The 25,076-nt window shown below is 52.7% G+C and overlaps 2 protein-coding genes across 3 annotated transcripts; both read right to left on the bottom strand.

Annotated features, from left to right (window-relative positions):
• Nucleotides 1-313: 313 nt before the first annotated feature.
• On the bottom strand, nt 314-4,742 carry RILP (Rab interacting lysosomal protein). The gene is made up of 8 exons (XM_027691213.1): nt 4,512-4,742; nt 3,947-4,070; nt 3,358-3,479; nt 2,990-3,181; nt 2,416-2,579; nt 2,147-2,269; nt 1,601-1,684; nt 314-1,247 (listed from the first exon to the last, which is right to left on the bottom strand). The coding sequence occupies exons 1-8, from the start codon at nt 4,740-4,742 to the stop codon at nt 1,091-1,093; spliced, it is 1,197 nt and encodes a 398-aa protein (XP_027547014.1). The 3' UTR covers nt 314-1,090.
• Nucleotides 4,743-4,835: 93 nt separating this feature from the next.
• PRPF8 (pre-mRNA processing factor 8) lies at nt 4,836-24,112 on the bottom strand. Of its 2 annotated transcripts, none has more exons than XM_027690934.1 (43): nt 24,060-24,112; nt 23,799-23,908; nt 23,547-23,715; nt 22,432-22,596; nt 22,125-22,343; nt 21,226-21,438; nt 20,981-21,106; nt 20,798-20,903; nt 20,108-20,298; nt 19,798-19,917; nt 19,531-19,720; nt 19,242-19,361; nt 18,809-18,943; nt 18,570-18,699; nt 18,049-18,245; nt 17,732-17,938; nt 17,479-17,642; nt 17,018-17,144; nt 16,699-16,891; nt 16,174-16,361; nt 15,717-15,955; nt 15,035-15,181; nt 14,631-14,841; nt 14,423-14,539; nt 14,089-14,336; nt 13,727-13,906; nt 13,124-13,259; nt 12,364-12,533; nt 11,917-12,046; nt 11,628-11,774; nt 11,272-11,432; nt 10,456-10,647; nt 9,640-9,877; nt 9,248-9,376; nt 8,555-8,668; nt 8,261-8,434; nt 7,817-8,010; nt 7,240-7,479; nt 6,989-7,130; nt 6,521-6,661; nt 6,151-6,290; nt 5,773-5,975; nt 4,836-5,158 (listed from the first exon to the last, which is right to left on the bottom strand). In XM_027690934.1, exons 2-43 carry the CDS (start codon nt 23,896-23,898, stop codon nt 5,004-5,006), a joined length of 7,008 nt encoding a protein of 2,335 aa, XP_027546735.1. In that variant the 5' UTR covers nt 23,899-23,908; nt 24,060-24,112; the 3' UTR covers nt 4,836-5,003. The 2 variants fall into 2 exon arrangements, with proteins under 2 accessions (XP_027546735.1, XP_027546737.1); XM_027690936.1 differs by lacking the exon at nt 24,060-24,112 and adding an exon at nt 24,030-24,048.
• Between the last annotated feature and the right edge of the window lie 964 nt (nt 24,113-25,076).

Below are 25,076 nucleotides of genomic sequence, written 5' to 3'. Positions count from 1 at the left end.
CCCCAGGAGCTTTGTGTCAGCAGATGCACAGGAAACACCTTTTTCCTACTCAAGGCCGGCTCAGCCTGGGGGGATTCCTGGCTGGAAGCACAACTGCTCCCCTGGCCATGCAGGACTTAACTCCTCCATGCCCAGAGCTGCAGCATCACACCCCTGGAGCCCCCTCCCCATCGCTGCCGACCCACCAAAGGGGGCTCAGGGGGCTGGTAGAGCACAGCCACTGGTGGCTACACTGGAGAATGGTGAGTGAACCCCAGGAACACCACCCAGCCCCTTCCCAAGCCAGGAGAGAGCAGAGGCTGCAGGGGGGACCTCAGAGAAGAAACAAGTGATTGATTTATTTCCAACTCCAGTTTTAAAGCTATAAAGTACCTGAGGGAACCAACTGGCCACCACAAACACAAGGATTGTTCCAGCTTTCTAGGTCCCAGCAGTAGCAGGAAGAGGTCCCAGTACAAAACTGATTCACCCCATACCTAAAAAGTGCAGGAGTGGCACTGGCAGTGCTGATCCTGGCTGCTCCCAGCTACAGGAGCACCTGGACACCTGGTGCAGTGTGCTCAGCCCCTCCCAGCCATGTGGTGACCCCAGGACACCCCACCTCAACCTTCACATTGCAGGGATGGGGGAGGTATGAATGGAAAGGGGTGAAGCGAAACACCCCCCCAGAGCAGGATTGGGTGATGGGATCCTGGACTCTGAGCAGGGGGGTTTGGCAGAAAGAGCCACCAGTGGATGGGAAGAGCCCTTTTGTGGTGGAGACCCCCACCACGCTGAGCTACAAGCAGGGAGAAGTGGCGGGGGGGGCACAGCTGTGCAGGACCCCCCATAGTTAAGTCATGGGCACAGTGAAAGCATGGCTGATGGGCAGAGATGCCCAGAGGTGCTGAGCTGTCCCGTGCCAGGCTGGCACCCCACATCCCAGTGCCCCAGGGGGTTTGCAGCAATCTGCCCACGCTCCGGCTTCGCCGTCACCACGGCACAAGGAAGGGGCCGGGGCTGCCACGCTCGTGCCAGTCTTGAAGACGCCAGAAGAAGAGGAGCTGGGAAGTGCTGGTGTGAGGTCAGATCAGCTCCCGTTCAGGTGGGGTCAGAGGGGTGCCGTGGCTCTGTTGGGGGAACTGGCTGCCGGCTCCTTCTCTCCCTTTGGCTCCACCTCCATGTCCAGAGAGTCGATGATTTCCCAGGTGCCGGAGCAGCTGGGTGTGGGGGGGTCTTTGTTGCTGCCCTGATACCACAGCCCAAAACTGCAGAGAGAGTAGATAATGGCCATGGGGGAGAAGAACGTTCCCAGGGAAGCTGCTGGATCCCAACCTCTCTCTGCTTTGGTGGCAGCAGGAGGACACAGCCTGGCTGCAGGCCCTGGGAGTGTGTGGCACCGCAGGGGCAGCAGCAAGGCTTGCCCTGTCCCTGCCCAGGACAAGGCAGATTGTCCCTAAACCAACGACCCCCATTTTGGCAGCATCCCTGCCAGCCCTGCACGGGGCAGCCCAACTCTTTTCCTGTCACACCCAAGCTCAGCAAGTGCCAGGTCCCAGCTAAGCCCCAGTGCCCTCACTTGCAGAGCTGTCTGTCCCCACCAGCACAAGAGCGAACTTACAAGCTCCTAATTTTGGATTCAGGAGGCTGAGCATCCACACAGTCTGTGCCATGAGCTGGGAGCCAGGAGCCCTCATCTTCATCACTGCAGGACAAAGAAACAGGGGGAAAAAAACTGCACTGAGCCACAGACACACCACAGCAGTGAGTGCTGGAGCCACCCCAGGGCTCCCTCTGGAGCTGGAAAAACCTCCACCCATACAATGCAGGGGCCAGTCTGCCTTGTCCAGTGCTCCCAGTGCCACCACCTCGCCTCCCTTTTGTCACACACACAGGGACAAGTGGCATTTGGCCAGGCCATGTGTGGCTGGTGACAGGGACACATGAGTTGCAGCAAAGAGCCCAGGCCCTGAGGTGCTCCCAGGGCTACACCTGAGCAAGACATCAACCACAGACATTAAACCTTTGATCTCTGGAGGGAGGAGGCAGCTCTGGGCCTAGGGGAATTCCCTTCCAGGGTGTCATACCACATGGAAACACCAGAGCCTGCCAGCCAGCACCAACCCTGCATGGGAGGCTCCCGTCAGCCCCAGCCAGCTGGACTCACCTGCTCGCCGACTCCTCCGTCGTTCCCAGCATTTTGGCTCTGATTTTTTTTCTCTGTTTTTTGATATTTGACTTCATCGCATCTAAGAAGAAGCTGGGAATTCTCTCCTCGTTCAGCAGCTCCCTGGCAAAAAGCAGCCAATTGGTTAACCAACAGCCTTGGAAAGATTCCACCCCAGCTGAGTCACAAGCAGCCTCTGATGGGCCATGGGTGGCTGCAGGGACAGGAGGGACCCGGCTCACTGCCCCCACCACCACAGCAGGACTCACCGCTGGTAATAGGCCAGTTCCTCCTGCACCAAGAACAGGTTGGTCTTGAGCTCGTTCCGCTCTTGCAGGATCTGCTGCAGCTCTTCCTTGGAGAAGCAGCACTGAGCAGGGCTCCTGTCCCCTTCCTGGTGCTGTGGCTCCTCCGTGGGCGATGGGGCTCCTTCCTGAGAGGATGGAAAGAGAGTCAGCAGGCAAGAGAGACTCTGAAACCCCCACCCAAAGGCTGGGTGCCACGTGCAGGCAGAGATGGAAGTCTCAGGAATGAGTTTGCTGCTGCAGCCCTCCACGGGACAGCACCTGCTGCCCATCATCACATGTGGCAAAACCTCCTCATCCTTCAAGTCCCACCTGGTTTTTCCTCCTGTCATCTCACTTTGCTCCACCCCTATCAATTTTTACAGAAAAAGATGTTACTGGCATCACTGTTCAATTTTCAGCTGTGAGGTTACTTGAACAACCACGTCCTGCTGGCATTTGGGTGCTCTGGGTGTGCCAGAAGCTCCACACAGGGCTGGGAACGTCAGGTCAGTGTTAGCGATGCCTGGCAGCAGCAAGGCCACAGGCTCAGACTCACCAGGCCAGGCTGTGGCTGCTGGGTCTCCTGGGCTGTCCTGCTCCTCCTGCTCGTTTCCTTCTGGATTTGCAGCATTGCAGCCTCCAGGTCTGACTTCTGCTCCAGAGCACTCTTGAGCTGAGCCTGCACCACGGCCACCTTGTGCCGCAGGTCCTCGTTCATGGACATGAAGCGATGCAGCTGTTCCTGCAGCTGGAGGGCCCAGGGCAGCCAAAAGTGAGGCAGTGTCCCCACCCAGGGACATCAGAGCCGCCGGGCAAGGCACTGCCCCAGCAGGCTCAGCAGCCGTGACAGCCCTGGGCAGATGTGACATGAAAGCAGGTGCCCAGGCCCTTCACACCACACCCGTGAGCTCCCACACCCCTCACCGCCTCTGTGTCTCGGCTCTTGCAGACAATCTCGTGGGCCTGGGCACGAAGTTCATCCCTCTGCTTGTCCACCACCTCCTTCAGCCGCAGCATCACCTCCCGCTCCTTCCGTGCTGTGCTATCTGAGACCAGACACAGGCACACAGGCATGAGTTGCCTCCAGGATCCACGGAGTCCCCCAGTCCCTCGACACTGCGAGGTTCCTCAGTGTTTCTGCCAGATTCTAACATTCCTGGTAGATCTCAGAGTAGGAACAGTGGAAAGTGGGAAGCTGAGAGCTTCAGGCCACTCCAAACACATCCTCATGCTGGCAAAGCAGCCCACATCCTATGCCTGCCTCCACCACCCTCCTGGGGGTGGTCCTAGCTTGGTCCTGGGGGCTTGGGGCTGCTCTGGGGGTTTGGGGTCCCTGTGGCTTGCAGAACAAGGCAACGCTTATGCTCCCTGGTAAGACAGGTCTGCAGGGTTGAGGGAGAGGGGATCAGGTCTCCAGGCTCCAGAGAGCAGCTTCAGCCCTGCACCCAGCCTGCCATCCCCAGCAGGGACGCCCTGTGGCATCAGGGGACCCCAAACCCGCTGAGACACCCACCTTCCTGGGACTGGCTCTCCGCAAGCTGCCCCAGGAGCTGCCGGTTCTGCTCCTCCAGGCAGGCCAGGCGGCCGTGCAGGGTTCGCTCACGGCGCTCAGCCTCCCACAGCCTCTGCTCCGGGTCCTGGGGGGGAGCACAGCCGGGTCAGAGCCGTCCCAGGGGATGGGGCACAACCAGGTCAGAGCCACCACCCCGGGAAAGCGGGACAGCGGGTCAGAGCCATCTCAGGGGGGTCAACTGAGTCAGACAAGTCGGAGCCATCCCAGGGGATGTGGGAGAGCCGGGCCAGAGCCATCCCACGGGACAGAGACAGCCAGGTCAGAGCTGTCCCAGGGGATGCGGGACGGCCGAGTCAGAGCCAGCCGCTGGGCAAAGGGGACAGCCGGGACAGCGCCGTCCCTACGGGGAACGGGGTCAACTGGGTCGAAGCCGTCCCACGGGATGTGGAACAGCTGGCTCAGAGCCATCCCCCGGGAACAGCCGGGTCGGAGCCGTCCCCACGGACGCTCCAGCGGGGACACACGCGGGTCGATGGCACCGGGAAGGTCCCTGGGCCCCGCTCACCTCCGCCTCCTGCGGCCCGGCCGGCGCCTCCCCCGCCTCGGCGCCCGCCGGGGCCACCAGCGCCTCCAGCAGCTCCAGCAGCCGCACCACGGGCGGCACCAGCCCGGCCACGGCCTCGGGCCCGAAGCGGCCGGAGAGGCGGCGCAGCTCGGCGCCCAGAGCCCCCGCCATGCGATAGACGTGCGGCGGCGCCAGGCGGCCCGGCGGGGTTCGCCACAGCGGCTCCGCCATGGCCCGGGCCCCGCGCACGCTCCGCCCGCCCCGGCCCGGCCTGGCCCGCCCCGTCCGGGGCCGCCCCCGGGGCGGGATCTCACCGGCAGCGCCTCCCGATCGTACAAAATTTATTGAGCCACTGGGTAGGTGGGGTACAACAACCCGGGACGGTGCGGGGTGGGGGAGACACGAGACTACAGGGGACGAGTGGGGTGCGCGGGGGACACACAAACACGCTGTTGAATATCAACAGTACTAAGAGTGGGGGCGCGGACAGGATTAGGCGTAGAGATCCTCGCGGTCCGCCGAGTAAACCTCCCCCTCCTGCAGCAGCGCGAAGTTGAGGAAGTGAGAGGGGCGATGGACCTCGTGGTAAAACTCCTTGGGGTTGGCGAGCTGCAGCTCGTACTTCATGTTGGGGTCGTGGCGAACACCTGGAAGAGAGAGACTGTCATCCACCTGAGAGCCCCTCCTGCCTCCACCATCCTCATGAAGCTTTCTGCCCTCACAGGATCAGTTTTTAAGCATGGCCATGCTAGAAGGGAGAGTTCTAAATCCACAAAATTATCACCTCTTGGACCCTCTCCTCAAGAGATCTACAGTCCTTTTCTCTATTTGAATGTTCTGTCTGTCACTCTCATTTCCTGACCCCTTCTCCAGCTGGCTGTGGTGTTCACCATGCCAGGACCTCCCCTCACTTCCCTACTGGGAACTGCTTCTCTCTTGCATTTTCCATTATCTCTTCTGCCTGACAGGGATTAATTATTCATTGGTGACAAACCAGACACTACAATCCAGACAGACACAGTATCTATTTCTCCTCTCTATCAGTTTGCTCTCTTGCCACCAAAAAAATCATTGAGAACTGACATCCCAGTGTTGGTACCAAGGAAAGGTCAGACCACAGTGCTTGGTATCCCTGCCAGCTGCTGCAAGGAAGGTCAAGCTTTGGAGTGGGTAAGGAATGTTTCCCTGAGGAGCAACTATTTCCTCCTCCCCAGGCTACTCACGCTGCCTCTTTTCCCATCCCCTTCCCAGGGCAGCTCACCCATGAAGTTGTAGTTCCAGGAGCCCTGTGCTGGGACCATGAAGAAGCCGAGGAAGCGGTCGGACAGTAGCATCTGCACCCTCTCGTAGTGGGAGGGCAGGTACCCCTTGGGGTTGTTCCCTTTGTCCGTGTTCTGGCGACCCCACTCGTATCCACTCGGGGTCAGTTTGTAGGCTGTCAGTGTGCAGGAGCCGGGTGTGAAACTGAAAGGGAAGAGGGATGGGGCAAGTCAGACTCATCTAGGGGCAGAGGAGGGAAACCAGGGATGAGCCAACACTCCCTTTCTGCCAAATTTTATTTTGAGACCTCAGCGTGTTCCCAAGCACTGCACCCACAGCCCCCCTCAGAGGGGCACCAGAAAAACTCCCTGTCCCTCACCTGCAGGTGATGATGATGGTCTTCTCCCCATCCCAGGAGGGGTTGTCAGCCATGACCTTGGCGTGGGTGGTGACATCCTGCGGTGAGAGCTGAGGGGACTCGTTTGGTTGGGTGTGAATCCACCCCAGAGGTTCCATTTCCTGACAAAAGGGCAGCAGTTTAGAGAGAAATCAAAGATGTCCAAAACAAGACCACTTCAAGCCTGGCAAAAAGCACAGAGAGACCACAGGCTTCCCCTCACCTGACCCCACTCAGGCTGGCTTCAGGCCAAGCCCTTTCAGTCCCACATCTGCAATGGACCAAGGGAAGCTGCCCCACCATGTCAGGTCCCTGTTATTGACCTTCCGCCCACCCTGGGAGCTCAACTCACCTTCAGATACTCGTGCTGTGGCAGCTGCCCTGGGAGATGCACAGTCTGGTGTGTTCCCCACTGGGGCACCATCACGATGCACCGGATCTCCTTCACCTGGGGGTTATCTGGAGGGCTCACTCCATACAGGTAACCTGCAATCTAAGAACACAGACACATGCCTTAGAGGCCCCGTAGAGATCTCCATGTAATCATGTGAGAGTGGGAACTCCTTATTTCTCTAGGAGAACATCTCCTGGCTGGCAGGTTCTCACTAGAGAACATCACAGTCTTGGGCCACAAGGAGCCATCAGGACCTGGCTAGAACTTGGCTGCTCAGATGTACTGCCAGTGCCTGTCTCCAGCACAGAAGGCTTCACATGGACGGCAGCAGGTTCCCAGCCCTTCACCACCAGTTCCTGACTGCCCAGGACTGGTGTGTGCCCAGCAGAGTGAAGCACAACTATAAGAGATTCACTGAGCACTCACCTGGGCCCGCAGGTCTGAGATGCAGATGAACTTCTTCAGCACGTTCTTGGGAAGGATGTAGGTATAACCCGTCTCCTTTATGTCGTCTGACGAGACATAGATGTGGTTTGTCCGCAGGTGGAGGTTGGCAGCAGAAATGGCTCTGCAAAGAGGAGGTGATGATCAGAGGGTGCACAGATCCTTCCTGAGCACTGACCCTCCCTGAGCACTCCGACCCTTCCCACCACCCCAAGCCCTGCCTGCCTTCCTACCTGACCCGCCACTCAGTCTTGGAGGAGAAGGTCTGTGTTTCGTAGTTGCTGGTGGTGGAGGTGATGATTTCATCCCCGTGTTTGTTCACGGTGCGGGTCTGTGTGGCTGTCAGCTGTGACTGCTCCTTGGTTTGCTTCTCAATTTCTGCAATCTGCTGTCTCTGCTGAGATGGGGCCGAGATCTCCATGCCCAGGATAATGTCTCGGATCTCTGACTGTGTCAGGGATGCAACGTTCACACTGGAAGAGAAAATCCACTCAAGTCAGGCACTTGAAAATACATTCTGGACCCTTCTCATCAAGGCACGAGCTCAGAACATCCCCTCAGGGTGCTTTGAAAAATGAAACCACAACTTTTTAAACAAGAGAAGGGGCCAAAACACATGATGCTTTGATCAGAAAAGCTTTGGTGCAAATATTTTTGCATACCTTACTAGAAAGCAATTATTAAAACCAATTTCCCTACAAAGCTGATGATTCATTACCACAGGCCCTTTTTAAAAGAAGTACTGGTGCCCCAGTTTTAAGAGCAGGAAGGAAAGGCTGATAGGATTATTGCAGCTGCACACTGGCTTACTTGTTCTTCTTGCCATAGTCAGCAAGGATGAGATCCTTCAGCTGCACCTCCACCTTGATCCACTCCTCATCTGTCAGGGTTGGCCAGATGTGGTGAGGCTCAGTGATGGTCGTCTTATCTGGTTTCAGAATAACTTTGGCTCGATCATTATTCACATGTAGTGCCCGGAGAATCAGGATCAGACGGGAGAATGCCTTGGAGATGAAAAAAAGATGCACTTGAACAGAAGGAAACCAAATATACAAGGCCCTAGTACAGCTCTCCTCTGTTTGGACACGCAGACATTGCATGGGAAGTGCCAGCGGAATTGATCTGAAGGAAAATTCAGGCAGATTCAGAGCTAACTCGTCCCAAACAACAAATCATGAGAGATAATTGAAGCTTTGGTTCCTGCCTCATTTACCAGCAGCAAAGCAAAATTACAGAAGAGACATCTGTGCTCACCGTGTAGGAAGAGATGGTTTTCAGCCAGTCATCGTAGAGATTGAAGAGAACCATCTGGGGTTCAGTAGCCTTCAGGATGAGATCACCAAACTTTTCCACTTTCAGACAGGCCTGGAAGGGCAGCTGCAACTCCGAGCCTTTGATCACAATATTGGGGAAATCCAGCAAATGCACCTGGAGTTTATCAAGAGGAATTAGCTCACAAGTACTGCAGAACATCACAGGAACACAGAAGTGTCCTGTCACTTCCCAAAGGTTTTATACATCCTCACAGAGCAGTATCTGTATTGTTACCTCGAGTGGGTCCAACATGCCCTTCCGAGTCACTATGATCTGCTTTGGCTGCTCCTCCACAGGAAGGGATCGGATCAAGGCAGCCACTTCTTCAGCAGTCTTCCACTTGGCCAACTACAGAAAGACAGCAGGGTTAGAGAAATATCTCCCTGCTAACAGCACAGTCTTCACGTCTCTGGAAATCAGAGAGATGCAAACCAAATTCTAAAAATACAACTGGAATTTATGGCTTGTTCCAGATCAGTGACAAGGCCCCACATTTCCTCCTTACTGATCACAGAGGGCGGTTTCCATTCCTGGAGCTCAGTTACTCCTGACTGGATCAGAAAAAACAGCTGGCTACTCCACCTCCCTGGATTTGCCACCTGAGAGTCTCCTCACTGCACTGGATGTACGGCCAAGTGCAACATGATTTGTGTAACAAGGAGCACAGCACTGTTCCTCAAGCCCTCCCTGATGATGTGGGGTCTCTACACCTCAGAGCCTCCAAATCCTTGCAATGCCTTTGTTCTTTCACTTTTATATCCCGTGCTCATGCCTGCCTGAGCACTTGTCACACACTGGATGGACATTGGAGATCCAAAGTCATTAAGAGGCAGGAGGATGAAGATCTTCACGGTGTTTTCTGCTCCAGTTAGTCCCAAGCAGTCAGAGCCCATCCCCAGCTCACACCAAAGCACAGCCAGGCCCTACCTGTCCCAGACGCTTCTGTCCTGCCCACACAGATGTGTGAATGATCTTCAGGAAGAGCTGTCCAGTTCTGGGATTGAAGATGAAAATGGCTCCATTGATGGGTTTTGTGGTCAAATTCCCTTCAAAAGTCTGAGAAAATAAGCAGAAGTGAGAAATATAGGGAGATAAATGTAGCCCATCCACGCCTTTACACAACAGCTGACTCGCTGTGTGCTTTGAGCAGGAACTGTACAGGAACTTTGAAGAGCTGCTCTGTGCACACTGCAAAAATCTGGGAACATGTGTTGACTCCCAGTTTTCCATCGTGCATGGAAACTTCCACCCGCCCCCTGCCCCCAAAAACAGGACATCACAGTCCCTGTCCTTTCCCTGAGACACACTTCTGGCCTCACCTTGTGAATGGTGACTCTGTACACATTGGTGTCATCCACAAACCAGATGATCTGGTTGGAGAAGAGCTCTCCGTAGTTCTGGGAGGAAAGGTACGGCTCCGTGGGCTCTGAGGAGTAGAGCTGCAGCCCCTTGCGGATTCGTTCCCTCAACACATACAGGGCAGGGTTTGCTTTCATAATTTTGGCCATGGCCTGCTGGATCAGAGGTTTGCTCCCAGGGAACCAGTTCCCGTAAGCACTGAAGAAGAAAACAAACAGAAGGCCAAGTTGTTGCCATTAGATGTGAGATGAAGAGACAACAGCCACACACAAGTTCTTCCACACAGCAGCCAGGTACCTTTGCACCTGCTGAATGTACAACAACTTGTACTGCTGTGTGACTTCTGTCATGTCCCTGGGACCTGTTCACCTATGGCTTTTCCCTACATCTCCTTAGTGGGAAGCCACAGCATACACATGCTGCAGTCTCAGAGAAACTGCACCTTCTCTAACAAGCACACTGCAGCCCTGGGACTTCCTCCCTCGTTTTCCAGTGTAAAAGCTGTTGCCACTTGTAGGGGCCTTGAAAAAAGGCCTGTCCTTCAGCTCCAAGAACAGTCTGCCAGAAATCTAAGCAAATAAATTATAAATGAACTGAGGGAACGGAATCATTAGTATTGAATGAGCAGACACTGGGCAACCTGAAATGCCCTGTCCAACTCACTGCACAGCTCCAGCTCCTGCCTGGAATACAACCCAGTTTGGAGATGCACTAACAACACTCATGAACCAGCGATGACAAAATACAAACTAGAACAGAGAAGGTGCAGATCTCACCTGTGCAAGTTGTAGGCCAGGTCGATGGCGATGAGCACACCAGTGGGAGATGGGTAGATACTCATGTTGTCTGTGGTGTAGTCCAGGAACTTGGCTCTCGCGTAGCGCTCGATGTCATGGGAATCGTAGTCTCCCCAGCGCAGCTGGATGTCTATCCAGTACTTCTGAGTTGTGGTGCTGTCCATCACATCCCTAGGGAGAAAGCAAGGCAGAACAAGTTAATCTTGCACAAAACTTTTCTGCAGTTGCTGCATGTCTTTGACACAGAGTAACTGCCACCAAGTATGGACACTGCAGCCAGCTGCTATTCACATTCCATCCTGGAAAGGGACTCTGCTGCTCTCCTCATGCAGCAAATGCAGAGACTGGTAACAGAACCAAGGGGGTTCAGCTGGAGGTTTAAACAAAGCTGCAGTTAGTCCAATGTTGTGTAGTCACGAGGGTCATCTCTCCTGGTGTGGTGAGGATTCAGTGAGAATTCACTCCAGATTCTGGCCCTGGGACAGCTCAGCTTTGTGGGGTGTCCAGAAGAACCTTCAGAGCTCCTAAGCAATGGGCTCAGGGAAAAGGTCACCCAGAGGAGAGAAGAGGAGCAAAGACAGTCTTGGTGTTTTGCAGAAGGCAGTGGCAGGAGGTGCTGCAACCACCAACCCAAACGAGCCCTGCACTTTGCCAGGCAGGATTGTTTCCTCCAGTGTCCCCCAAAGAAAACCAACCCTAAATGCCCAAGGGATATGGGCTTTGGGGCTCTGGATGACAGGCTCAGCAGCTCTGCTCTCCAGCAAGATCAAGGAGAGGGAAAAGGGAAACACTCACTTGGAATCTGCGAGCAATGATGGACGCGACACGTTCCACTTATAGGAAGCAAAGAGAAGGATGTCTGCACACGAGGAATTCATCTTGTATGACTTCCTGGGATGGATTGTCTCCTTCTGCACTGTCTCAATCTCCAGAGCATCCAGCTCTTGGTCAAACACCTGGGGAAAAGGCAAAGATGAGTTGTGTTCAAGCAACCCAGCTAAAGAATCTGTCCTCAACATGGAACTAAAACAGGCAGCCAGGAAAATCCCATTTGCTTCCCTCCTCTGTCAAATTGTTGAAGGAGCACTGGCCCTGCTAGAAAAGAAGTGCCTGTGCACAGCACAGAAACAAACTAAGCCCACACTGCTCACCTGACACAAATCCATTACGATGCTCTCATGGATCTTCTGCCACAAGTGAGCTCGGAAAATCTGAATGAGGGAGATCTTCAGGGTGGGGATCTTGCCGTGCATAAAGATGCCTGTTAAATCCAGCTGCACCTGAAACCCAACATACACCTGCAAAGGAAAAGCAGGTGTGAGAACACGCAACAGCCCAACTGGTGAAGTTTAAAAAATGGAGCAGCTCCTCTTAAGGAGGTTTAGTTCATCTGTAAGAGATGTTCTGAAGCTCCTACAGGTACAAACTGCAGGTACTTACGTTGGCTCTGTTAATGGTAGGAGACCACCACAGGGTGAATCTTCTGTTTGGAATTTGGTTCAAACCCGATCTCTGGGCATTTGTCAGCTTCTTCCACTTCATGGACTCCTCAAAGCCACTGGCCTTCTCCCTAGAAAGGATGACCATTAGTTGCACTAGCTGTCCTTCTTCTCTGATGACTGCCATGTGCCACATATAATAAAGACAGGGAACACACAGGGAGCACAGAAGATTGTTTCATGCAAAGAAATTTCCATGGATTTTCATGAAGTTCAACTCTAGCCTCGTTCCAGGTGCCCTCACAACTGGACTACACAATGTGCTCACATGATGACTGAAAAATAGCAAAAACTCAACAGAATCAGCACAGCCTGAGCCCAGGGCTCCTCCTGCTGCACCACTACGCTCCAGACTGCAAGACAAGGCCACACCGAAAGTTTCTCTTACCAGAAGAGACCCTCCCATGTGGGGAAGTAAGTGCCCTTGAAGAGGGTGTGCTCCAGGATTCCTTCCACCCCACCAAGAGCCTGGATCATGTCTGTGCGGTAGTTGTTCAGATTCCACAGTTTGCCATCGTGGCGCTGGTGTGTCCACCAGAACGGGTTCTGCTTCAGCACCTGGAGACAACAGTGCACCAGTGAGCAGCCTGGTGTTCACAGCATTTCACTGGCTGCACTTAGTGTGGCAACCAAGATGATGGTGATGATGGTGTCCACAAACATTTAAAAATCCCTCATGCCCTCAGTCCTGGAGGACACAGCTCATCTACAACATGACTTCTGTCAGTACAACTATGCAATTCAGACTGGGTAGAATCTAAGGTGATGATTTCATCTTTCAGGAACTGGCCTTCTATCATTAGAGGCTTTAAATAACGCATTTTTCCAATGTTATTAAAACTTAATATTTTTGAATGTTTGGGTTGGGACCATTTTTTTCTCTCTCCAGAACCGATTTCTTACTACGCAGTTGTGCTAAGTGTGATGTTCCCCAAACACTGCAATCAATCCAAATGCTTCAAAAGTGGATAGCTACGAATTCTGGAGCATTTGGTTCTCAACAGCCTCTACCAGTCCCAACATGGCTTTAAGTTCTTCCTGCAGCAGACAGACAAGTGCATGTGCAACAGTGCAAGGTGAAAGGACCTTGTCTGGAAGAGGTATCTTTGAACTTCACACTCAGGTGAAGAGAAATCCCCAGTCAGTACCTGATACTGTTTGAAGTCAGTCCTGACTCTCCATCCTTTATCATAAGCCAGGGTGTGCCGGTCCTTCTGGAACAGGGTGTTGATACGAGGAATTCCCCTGTCCCATGAGTCCTCCAGATCCTCCAGCGTCAGACGCCTGAAGAAAAAAGTCCCCACACTTTGTTACCTCTCAATTTTACAGCAATGCATTAATGATTAATAACAATATCATTTGATGATATCACAGAAATAGCACAGAGCTCGGGGCTCTGGCAGGGGACATTCTAAAATGCCAAACACTCAGCAAAGTGTCCGCAACCATCACTATGAGCACAATGATATCAAACAGGCAAAAGAGAAAGCCTTTGTAAGTGCACAAAACTAACTGGAAATGAGTCTGATATCAGCTTTCCCTGGCACCACTGGCCATACCATTTCCCTTAAGCTGTGCCATGGGTGCACTTGCTGCTTGCAGAGTCCACACCTCCTCTAGAGGCAAGGCAGCAGCTTTGCAGGCAGACTGTGACTGGTACCACAAGGCCTGCAAAGTCTCCAAAATCCCCAGACAATACAAGACATCACACAGCTGCCTGTCCTCACACACAGACACACATGGCAACACACCTGTTCTGGGCTATGGCCTCCTGGCGCTTAAGGGCATACTCTGCCCACACCCTCTGAGAGTCAATGAATTCACTTTCCCATGGCTGGATGTAACGATACAAATTTGGGATGAGCTGGTCCTCCTCGTGACTCATTCCCGAGCGGAAGTGAGTGATGCCAACATCTGTCTGCTTGGACCACCTGGAGCAAAGAGGCACAAGAGTGAGGTAAGGGGGATACGGCTTCATAGGTCACTGCCATGAGTTACTGTAAAGGCAACATATCTCTATAACATGATGTGGTTTAGCACTCTGATATTTTTATGGGAAAGAGCACCTAAGAGAACACCCAACCCACGCAGGCATTAGAGCAGCACAGCTCACCTCAGGTCAGACTGTGGGATGAGAACGTGGCCCATGGAGAGCATGCCCAGCCCCCCCAGCTCTTTAGGGGTATAAAACACCACTGGAGGAAAACGGCTGGGCATTTTGGAATTCAGGCCGATTTTGATTCGAGTCTGGATTTTATTCTCACACTTCACCAGCAAATCAAGCAACTCCTGAGTATTTACAACAGCTTCCCGGAAATATGTCATCAAGCCAATCAGAGCTGTGTTCCATTTATTGACAATCTAGAAGGGAAAGGAAAGGTTAAGTTTTCAGCTCGTCCCCCAAGCATCTGCAAGAAGCTCTTGTCACACATCTTTCTCCATCTTACCTTAGTGAAGGTTGTGGAGCCAGATGCCATGAGGATCTGCCTCACTCTGTTGTGAAACCTCTGCATAGACTCGTCGTCCACACGCAGGAAGCACTGAGCTGTGCGTTCCTTGGTGACCTGAAGAGCACAGGCCCATCAGTTCCCTCCTGAGACTGTAAGGGAATCCCAAGCTCTCCCACCCCATCAAACCCTTGTCCCCTCGTCCCACCTCATTCTGCAGGTTCCAGACCCCGTCCTTGTGGGTGAACTCCTCGTAGCTGGTGCGGCACTTGGGCAGGATGCGGCACTCAAAGCCACACATGTTGAACAGCAGGTTGGGGTTGTCCTTGCTGTACACGGACACGAAGCTGTTCTCCCACTGCACCGTGGTCACCGACCGAGGCAAACGGTTCTTGATGTCCCAGAACACAGCACGGCCCCTGGAAAACAAGATGTGCACATCTCACAGCTTTCCCAACACTACAGTCTCTCACGCCCACCACTCACTGTCACAATTCCAGCACAGAGCCCTCACTTCCTTCATCCTGAGCACCCATCAGCCTCCAATAGTTATTTATCACAACTAATTTTCCCACCCTCCCACCACTTTTTTTTCCTGCTTGCAACACTTACAGGTTCACATCATGTTTCATGAGGCGCATCCGAGCGTCCCGGGGCCAGCACTTCTTGTTGTTGTAGCCGACAATGTTCTCGTTGTTGGGATCTGGATGCTCTGTCAGGTACCGCTGAATCAGGTCTCTTGCCTCATCAGCTGTAAACCTGGAAACACAGAGAAAAGGATCTGGAATTACATTAACTTCTCAGAACACCAGTCTGGTCAGACAGATAAGGACTTGCCAATGGGCAGCTGTTTATCACAACATTTTTGAGGTAACTATCACATTTCTGTATCCTCCCCCTGAAGGAAGCTTCAGTTTCATTAGCATAGAGCGACCCAAGACTGCCAGGGTTAACTTTCCATGAACAGACATTAAATTTTATGTCCCCTTGTTGGGAATCCAGAAAAGACTTATTTCACCAGTCTCTAATTTACCAAATCTCTAACAGTTGAACTCTTGACATTGTTCTTTCTACTGGTCCACTGAAGCTGTAGAAAAGCGAACTGAGAAAGCAAGAGAAGCCATGTGGACATACAATTGTTCTGGGAAGTGTCAATTCAAATATTCCTGATCTTTCTTAGCAAAGAGAACAAAAGACTGGATTAGGAGCACACTAGTTCCCCCTTTCACAGCATCTGCTGGCAGATGCCAGAACAAAAGTTCACCTGAGGAAAGCAGAGCCCCAGAGACCTCACCTGAAGAAGATGTGAATGCGGTCAATGTATCTGCAGAAGAGGCGGATGGGATGGGCCACCTCCGTGGCAATGTCCTGGAAGCTGAGGAAGTCATTTGGCATCTGGGGAGGCCCAGCCATTTCACTGGCCCGGTGCAGACCCAGCACCAGCAGGTCCATCACAAGCCCATAATACTGGACAATGAAGGAAGCAAACTGCAGCCCACGAATAATCCCGTAGGAGTTTGTGTGATTCATGTCCTGAGGAAATGAATGGGAATTGTGAGAACCTGTCACGACACATTAGAGACCTTTCACCCGAGCAGCTGCTCTTTAGCAGGATGCAGAAGGCTCTTCTTATTCCCCCATCACTTCTTTCTCTGGCAGGTCTTGTGTTCCCTCCTCCCCCATGGGTCCAAAACATCCTCCACCCATGGGTCCCTTTTACCACAGACCCCCTTCCTGACAGCAACCATCACCTTGTAGTTGATGACCACATTGTTCTTGGCTGTCATGTAGTCAGCAATGTTGTGATCAACAATAAGACGCAACAGCCTGTTGAGCAGTGTCAGGTCAATCTTCTCATACATCTTCTCAAATCGAGATTCCAGCATCACGTTGCATTCACCTTCACTTGTTTCCCAAACATCTTGCAGATTATTAATGCCTGAGGAGACAAACAAGATTTTTGTGTTATCTGTCACATCAGAGTGCAGAAGCATCCCCTGGGCACAGTCATGTCCTGTAGTGTCTGATTTTTCAGACTCTGGACTTTCCAGTCTATCCAGAAATGGGAACAAAAATATGTAATCAACCATGAATGCTATGGAGGTTCTCCTTCCCCAGTATATATGTATATATAACCTACAAAATACAGTCTGTGATTGTAATGACTGTTGACTGCAAGTTGCAAATATAAAACCTCAGCTCCCGAGGGGACTCATAAGGCACAAATCCCCCAATAGGAAAAATAATTTTTCCATGGAATCCAAGACCCCACTAACCTTGGCACCACTTGTACACCAGCAGTGGGGGAGGTTCAGTGTCAGCAGGTTTGATCCACGGAGGGAAGAGTCTTCGCTTATCAGCCTCATACCACAAGTACTGATCCAGATAAGCATCTGTGATCTTCTCCAAGGGCTCAACATCATACACAGGGACTAAATGGCTGTAGAGATCCATGAACTCAATTCCCACCTAAAAATAAAAAAGAAGAGAAAAAACTGAGGCTTACAGTTGACAGAGAACATGAAGTCTTAGCAACATTCAGCTCCTGCATGCAGCATAACCTTTAGCATGGTTGGGCTTTCACCAGACACTCACCTCCTTGAAGGCTCTCTGAGTCAAAAGGTGTCGCTTGATTCTGGACAGAGCTTCATGGGGATTATCATAAGCCTGTTCAATCAATCCCAGTTCCTCTCTCTGTGACTGATTCAGGCGTGATTTCACACTGAAAGCAAGAAAGAACAGCTCAGCACCTACGCATGAACAGACTAATGGCCACTGCATTGAACTGATGAACTGATGTTCAACCAAGCAGATCCAGACAAGATCTGTAACTCTTCACAATGTACATCCCCAAGCTGAGAAGCATGGCATTGGTTTTGCCCAAGTGAGAGTCCACAAAGAACCCCCAGTCAAGTTGGTAGTACCACAACCTACAGCCTTTACTAGTCCATCAGGGTAAAATTTACCATACTCAATCCCAGGAGAACAGTTAACAGAACAGCTTCAGGACCCTTTCCCAGTGCCCCTGCAGATCACAATCACTTCCCACTGCTTACCTGTAAGCCTCCTTCAGCCTCTCCAGGGCTAATATCAGCAACTTGGTGTCATGCTTGTAGGACAGCGGGGGGAAGGGAATGGGGGAGAACCTCCTGCTCTCCAGCCAGTGCACTGTGGTTGTGTACACAGCAACAGCCTCTTCCGCAGTGATGTACGGCCCGTCCTGCAGAACCACACCACCAGTGTTAGTCAGTGAAAGCTTCCCCATGGAAACAGCACCAATCTGGGCAACCTCAGGGAGGGCAGAAGTACCTTCAGGTAATTATGCTGCCGTTCCTGCTCAGCTTTTAGGTAGAGCCTGGTCAGCCGGCCCAGGTTCTTCTTGCAGACGGTTTTGTCCACGGTGGCACCGCGGCGGATCCGCTCCCTGTTGTAGTGAGCTGTGTTTGTCCACCAGTCAGCCTTTGCCTTCACATACCTCAGGATCATGTTCTCAATTGGAGTTGGCAGGCCTGGCACCTGGGCAGGGACAGTAAGTTGAGGAGAGCAGGAGTGGGAACCTTCCCAAGAGCAGTTCCACCTGGGACACGTTAAATTGAATCAAAAGGCCAAATGAGAGACTGACTTACCTTCCAGGGAATATTGGCCTTCCAGCACCGCCAAGCCTCGCTCAGGTGCTGCAGGATGGTTCTGGCTTTGTTCTGTTTGATTCCTTCTGGCATCATGTCCAGAATGTCGTGCATCACGGCTGCCCTCAGCTCCAGGTCAAAGTGAGACTCCACACGTTGCTTCGTGACAGTCTTTGCAACGCCCTTCGAGTGACGGCCTGGAAAAAGCAAAGTCCTTCAGGAATTCTGACACCACTGGGCAGACACCACTTCTTCCTAACACAGGAGTGCATGGAAGTGCAGGATGTCTCAAGAAATTACACTGCCACAACATCACTGATGAGTAGATGGTTAGGAGGCTGTGGACCCCACAGTGCCATTTGGGGGCACCGATCTTTTAAGAGCTCTAAACCAGCCAATAGCTCTTGGGATTGACATGGAGCATGGATAGAGACATTGGGAATAGAAAACAAGCTGGCAAGTAAACAGTATTAATCTTTACCACACACTCCTCCCACATCCAGGATTTACAGGATGCTGACCTTCAAACTGCCTGGCCAGCAGATTCCCCAGCCAGCGTTCCAGCAGCGGGGTGATGCCCCTCATGAAAAAAAGCCACACTCTCCAGCCTGGAGCCCAGAAGCCACAGCCAGGACCTTTGCCCACAGGCCCCTGGAAGAAGAGAGACACGGTAAGGGCAGGTCATTACTGGCACTCCAGAATCCCTTCCTTGCTGATCAGTTTACGTGGGGTCACCATTACACGGGAAGGTGGAACTTACTGTGTTAAACCTGTAGTAGATGAGATGTTTGAGGTCCTTGCACATACGAATCTGCCTCATCAGTTTGTACTTGTACCGGTACATGCCCGTGAGCTGACCCACGTGGGCAAAGATGTACTGCAGACCATCTGCCAACTGAAACACAGAGCACAGTCAGGGTCAGCAATAAACACCTCATCCACTGCTCCAGCAGACAGGAGCAGTGTATTAGGCCATACAAAGTTCCTAATGCTGACTCATACAATGATCAATTCTTATAAACTAGTAGAAAAGCAGAATTTCACATCATGTTGCATGTTTTTTCCCCTCTTCTCCATAACACTGCAACATTCAGTCATCTTGTGCATCCCATATATGCCACTTCCCATATAAGATATTCCAATCCTCCTCTCAACTTCCCCTCATCACCTTAAAAATAAAAAAAAGAGCTTACCTGAAATGCATCCACGTTTCCCAGTCTGTACTGGACGTGGCTGTCCACCACCAGCTTAGTCAGCCGCAGGACCTCTCGGCACAGATGGAAAGCGTTACCAAAACGGGATTTTTTTCTTTCCTGGATAAGACAAAATATCCAGAATTTATGTAACAATGTCATAGAAGAAACTACTCCAATTTGATCAGCCTGTACAACAACTGAACAAGTTGAAGCACTGTGGCCTGTCTTACCACACCAGCTACTTGTTGAACTCTACTCCTGAGTAAAACAGCACATGGACTGATACCTTAGTGGTGAGGGTCTTCACGGGCTTCAGGTTGAAGTTGTAATCCAAGTGAAGGTAGTTCAGGTTCTTTCTGTGGATCAGCAAGTTCAGCATATTGTAGCCCTGGCGACACACCTGCAGGCCCACTTCCACCCAGTCCAGCTTCGTCGACTGGAAAAACTTGGTAGCCTTGAAGGAGCGGAACAGGTACCTGGAGAGAGCAGAGACTACACTCAGCTGAAACCCCTACACAGACCAGCAATCCCCCATCAAAGAGACCCCACTCACCTCTTCTTCTGGGCCTTGGGAGGTCTGTGCTTGAGAGCATTCAGAACATAGTATTTCAGGAGCTTCTGGTAGGAGACTCGCACTTTTACCGGCTGGCCTGCCGGGCAGTGCTCACGGTACCTATGGATAAATCACAGTCCAGTGTTTCAGGTAACTCACATTCCTTACAGAATGAGTCTCCAGAAACTCTCCTAAAATCTCTAGAAACCAGTTACAGTAGGATGTATTTATTTAATTTCCAGTAACAAAGAACCACTTTGACAAAAAGTCACAGTCACTAGAACAGTCCCTTGCCCAGGAAAGAACTCACCAATTCTTGACCAGTGGGATATCAAGAGCTCTCCGGGTCCTCCCAGACCTCAAGTTGAAGGGCCGTGGGGCCCACAGCAGGGCAATGCCATTGGCTGTGTTATCTGTGTAGAGTGGGGTATCCTTCAGGAAAGGTTCCACAAACTCTGGCAGTTCAAACTCTTCATCATCATCAGGCAGCGGTTCCTGGCTCTGAAATTCAGAAGCACCAAACGTGTTTCCTGGTTGCTTCAGCTCAGTTTTCTGAGTTAACCAAGCAGAAAACAATTCTTTGCTCTCATGGAAGTGTCAGTGCTGAGCATCAGAGAAGCAAAAAGCACTCAACAAGGCAAACTGGCTACTAGACCCTGAGATAGGTGCTACAGAGGTAACTCCAGGGAGATGTCAGCTCCATGAAGGTTACACCAGGGCAACCAAAAAGATAAAGGACCTGTCAGAAGACTCTAAAATTATATTGTTAATTAGGCATTGGGCTTTATCCTACACGGACCATAGGAAACATCTTTGTGCAACTCCAGAAGTAGAAAAAGCCTCAAATGACAATTGTGGGGTTGTCTGTCAAAGGGCTTGACCTTCTGAAATATCTATGCATGTGTGCTGCTATCAGAAGCAAGGTTACAAACAAGATACTAAAGCCCCATCACCTCCCCACTGTAGGGTTTACTACAGATTCTCCTGGCCAATGACTCACCTTGACAGAATGTCTGTGTGAAATGGGGTTGATCAGCGGATCGAAGTAAAAAGCTGGGAGATCAGGATCTTCTGTTTTAATGAAAACGACGTTTGGAGTATGATACCTACAACACAAAACACACATTAGAGCATCCTGACAGCCTTCCCCTTCTCTCCTGGCTCTGGGGGCTGCTGCACTTACCAGGTGAGGTGGACGTGGTGTGGCAGGTTATTGTACAGGTACGGGAAAGCAATTTTGTACTCTGTCCTGATCGGCTGCCTGATGATAATTTTGTTGATGTCATTAAATTCATTCCAGTCTTCATCCCTTAAACGAGACAAAAATATACTGTTATACAAGCACTGAGGGGGACAGAGAGGCAGTTTGTGCCTGAAAATACCCTTTCCTAGATAACCACTTGTCTCTCTCCTAAACCCAACACTTACTGAAGATTGATGTCTCTAACAAGAGGCTCAAACTTGGGACCTCCAGGAATAGCCATGTTCAGTGCCTTGGAGGTGAAGAACGCTTTCAGGTCAAACAAATAGAAGTAGTTGTCATCCACAAGGTCAGTGAGCAGCTGGTTGGCCAAGCGGTACAGGGTGGACATCATGGGCAGGGTGAACTGCCAGCGCTGGTACGTCGAACCGTTCACATACCTGTGAAGAACAAAGCGTGGACATCCTGTGTGTGGAGGAGAACTGGGACCAGAAATAACCCTCCCTCGTGCAAAATATCAAGAACAGGTAGCACATGGGCCCCTATAGCCTGAATGAAAGGCTGCAGGACTGTTAGAGACCACTACGGACTCCTTCTGCCCAGAAAATGCCAACTGCTCCAGTTCCTCTCCTGCTCCACGTCCAAGCTGACACAGAACATCCATGCATCTTCAACAAATATCAATTTCAAATTCCAACTAGATAATCCAGGTTGTCATCTTTATGGCATGGTAAGAAACACCAGTTTTAGCACTTAAGTGGGCAGCAGCCCTCCGGGGCAGAGGGGCCTCATTTGCCCTTGCTGGATGATAAATCAGAATGGTTTGGATTGGAAGGGACCTTAAAGCTCATCTTGTTCCAATCCCCTACCACGGGCAGGGACACCTTCCACTAGACCAAGTTGCTCCAAGCCCCACCCAACCTGGCCTTGAACATTTCCAGGGATGGGGCAGCCCCTGCTTCTCTGAGCAACCTGAAGACAAGAGATAACAGCTTTACATCAGTCAGGTTCTCCCTCTCATTCTTGAGGGAAGTTTTTTTTTTCTCCCCACCAACATCACAGGTAATTCACGTGGTGTGTTTGGTTTTCCCCTCTCCCACTGAACTGTGCTACCAGAGCCACGTACTTCCTGTTGTCCTTCAGCGGCTGGTGGTCGTAGAACCAGTCCAGCACAGGGGCATCCTCCTCGGGATCCAGCTCGAGCTGGATCGCTTCCAGGGGCTCCACATCCAGGATGTTATCAGCATAATCCAGAGGGGGCTCTTCATCATCAAACGGGGGGAACCTCATCCTCTTGAAGTGACGCCTGTCCCTCTTCTCCCGCCTCATCATGATCCACATTGACCTGCAGGAACCCAGAGATGGTTAAACGAGGCTTTTAGGGTGGAAGCACAAGAGTTTGTCCCCCCTGGATGAGGGAAGAAGGCACCTACCCCCACTGAGCAATGTACACGGGCTCGATGACCCAGGGGATCTCGTTCACAAAGGAGATGGCACCGGTGATGTGGTAGAGGACCGGAACGTCTCGGATTTGCTCCCAGGGCATCGGCATGTTCTCCAGGAGCTTCAGCACAGCATGAGGCATGTACTTCAGTGCTCTACAGTTAGAAATCAAGGAAAACCAGGGTTGGAATTGGTCTTGAGAACAGCCATCCTGCCACAAACCTTCACACCTTTCCCTCCTGCACGTTGCTCATCTGACCTGTTCACAAAGGCTCCCAGTGACAAACCCATGAACTTCCCACTCTATCCTTGTGCTTCAGACACTGCACCACCAAAAAGCTTTCTACTGATTTGGCTTCCAAGAATGTTATGAAAAAAGATTAAGTTTTTTAAGGGAGTTTCTGGAGTTTTTATAGGTAATGGTAAGTTAGTGCAACAGATCATGATGTGCACGAGACAACTCTCTGTATCCAAACAGCAAAGACGCATTCAGGATGCTTTTTAATCCTGAAAAAAAGTATGTTAGCTACTTCAAACTCTCCCTCAATGTCTTCCAAGACAACATATTGCCCAGGGTAAAGGTTTTTCTCACATATTCAAACCAACAACTCTTTTTGCTGATCCCCTTCTGCACTGATACCTCAGGGCAACAGATCAGCTGCAACTGACACAGAGAGGCCTTTGGAGAAGGGGCTTTCCCTTCAAGGATGTATTATCCTGGGTAACATTTTCCTCACAAATTCAAAGCCACAGCTTCCTCCACTGATACCTCAGGGCATCCTCACTGAGCTACAACTGACAGGGAGAGCCCCTTCTCCAAAGGGTAACAGGTCATTCAACGATGTGTTATCATCCAGAGTAATGGGTAATTAAGAGGGTTTTTTCCCTCATAAATTCAAAACAACAACTCTCTTTGCTGATCCTCTTCTGCACCGAATCCTCGGGGCAACGGATGAGCTACAACTAATACGGAAGAACCCTCTGGAGAAGGGTCTCTCCCTTTAGACCATCAACAAGGAGCTCTGACAAGGCGTCAGAGAAGGATCAGAGGAGGATGCCCTCGGTTGCCCAGGTGCCACATCCCGGGGTGGGGGGGGTCCCTTACCCCAGGTAGACGCGCTTGTCGTGCCGGAATTTCCTGTTGGTCATGTCGCCGTGGTCGCGGATGATCTTTCGGACGTGCTCGGGGGGCATGTCCTCCTTCTGCGCATCCACGAACCCGAATTTCCTCTTCTCCGCATAGCGCTTGGCCTGCAGCTGCTGCCATTTGCGGGCTGCGGGGACACAGAGCGGCGGCGGCTCAGGGCCTGGCCCCCCCCACCCCGGGGAGGCTCTAGGGCGCCGGGGCCCTACCCACCTTTCTCCTGCAGCTTCTCCTCGGACATGTAGTCGGGCAGCGGCGCCAGCGGGTTGGGCACCGGGGCGCAGCCGCCGCGGTACGGGAACACGGCGGCCATGGCGACGCACCTGCGAGAAGGGTGGAGAGGGGCTCAGGGCGAGGTGCGGGAACGCCGCGAGGCCGCCCCCCGGCCGTTCCCCCGCCCGCCCCGCGCCTGCCCCGGCCCCGCCACCCCTCGCCCGCCCTCACCGGCGGCCGCGGCCCCCGCGCTCCCCTCACCACAATGGCGGCCCCGCCGCCGCGCCTCGGAGACCCGGATGTGGGCAGGACGCGCGGCCGCGCGCTGCCCAATCAGCTTTCGGGCAACTTGAGAGACAGCAGGTGAGGCCTATCACAGCGCGGATGAGGGGCCTGGGCGGGACCGAGGGCGGAAGAGGGGAGGAAGTTGTGGGTCCTGCCCTTCGCTGCTTCCGATTGGCGGAGGGAAGCGGCCGTGACAGCGCGGCGCCGCCTCTGATTGGACAGCGCCTGACTCGTCACACCCCGCCCCGGCGGTAGGGGGCGCTGTGCGGCTCCCCGGGACGGGGGCCCCCCTGTGAGGGGCATATGGCAGGGGAGACCCTCCGAGGACATCCCGGGGGCATCCTGGGGACATTCCTCTTGAGACATCCCTCACGGGGCCTGTAACAGCCCCACAGTGGGGGCAGAGCCTGCCTCACCCAGCCCCCTCGTCCCCCCCAGGGGTTGAACCCCACCCCGCGACCCCCGGCGGGCAGGAGGATGCTGCACCCCAGAGAGTGATGCCTCCCCCTTCCTAGCACTGCCCCCATGGCCATACTATGGCCCCTAATGCCCCAGCAAGTAGCCACCCCCTACCTTGGTGCTCCCTTCTTGCCCCCGCCAGGGTCACAGGTGCCCCCCAGCCCCCAGAGTTTGCCCCCCGTCTGTGAGAACATGAGGCCCAGCTCGCTGTAGGCACAGAAGTGGGATTAATGTGTTGTCGTGGGTCAGCCAGCAGCCGGGCACTCACACCCCACCAGGGCGGAGGGTCCCCTGGGGGTCCCCGTGGGGACAGGGGGCTGTTCTGGGGGGATATCGGCCCGTGGGATGTGGCTGAAGGGGCGGTGAGTGGGTGGCAGGCTGGGACATTGCTCCTGGCAACTAATTCCTGGATGGAGATGCTCGCTCCAGCCCCATGATCCCCTGAATGGGGGCAATGGAGGGGTAGGTCCTTCCCAAAACCCTTCAAGCTAGGGTTGTGGCGCTTTTCATCAGGATGGACAAGCACAGGGTATC

The sequence above is a fragment of the Neopelma chrysocephalum genome, unplaced genomic scaffold (genome assembly GCF_003984885.1).
Source record: "Neopelma chrysocephalum unplaced genomic scaffold, ASM398488v2 Primary Assembly neopelma1_82, whole genome shotgun sequence".
Taxonomy (NCBI): domain Eukaryota; kingdom Metazoa; phylum Chordata; class Aves; order Passeriformes; family Pipridae; genus Neopelma; species Neopelma chrysocephalum.
This window is presented reverse-complemented; position numbering and strand designations above follow the sequence as displayed.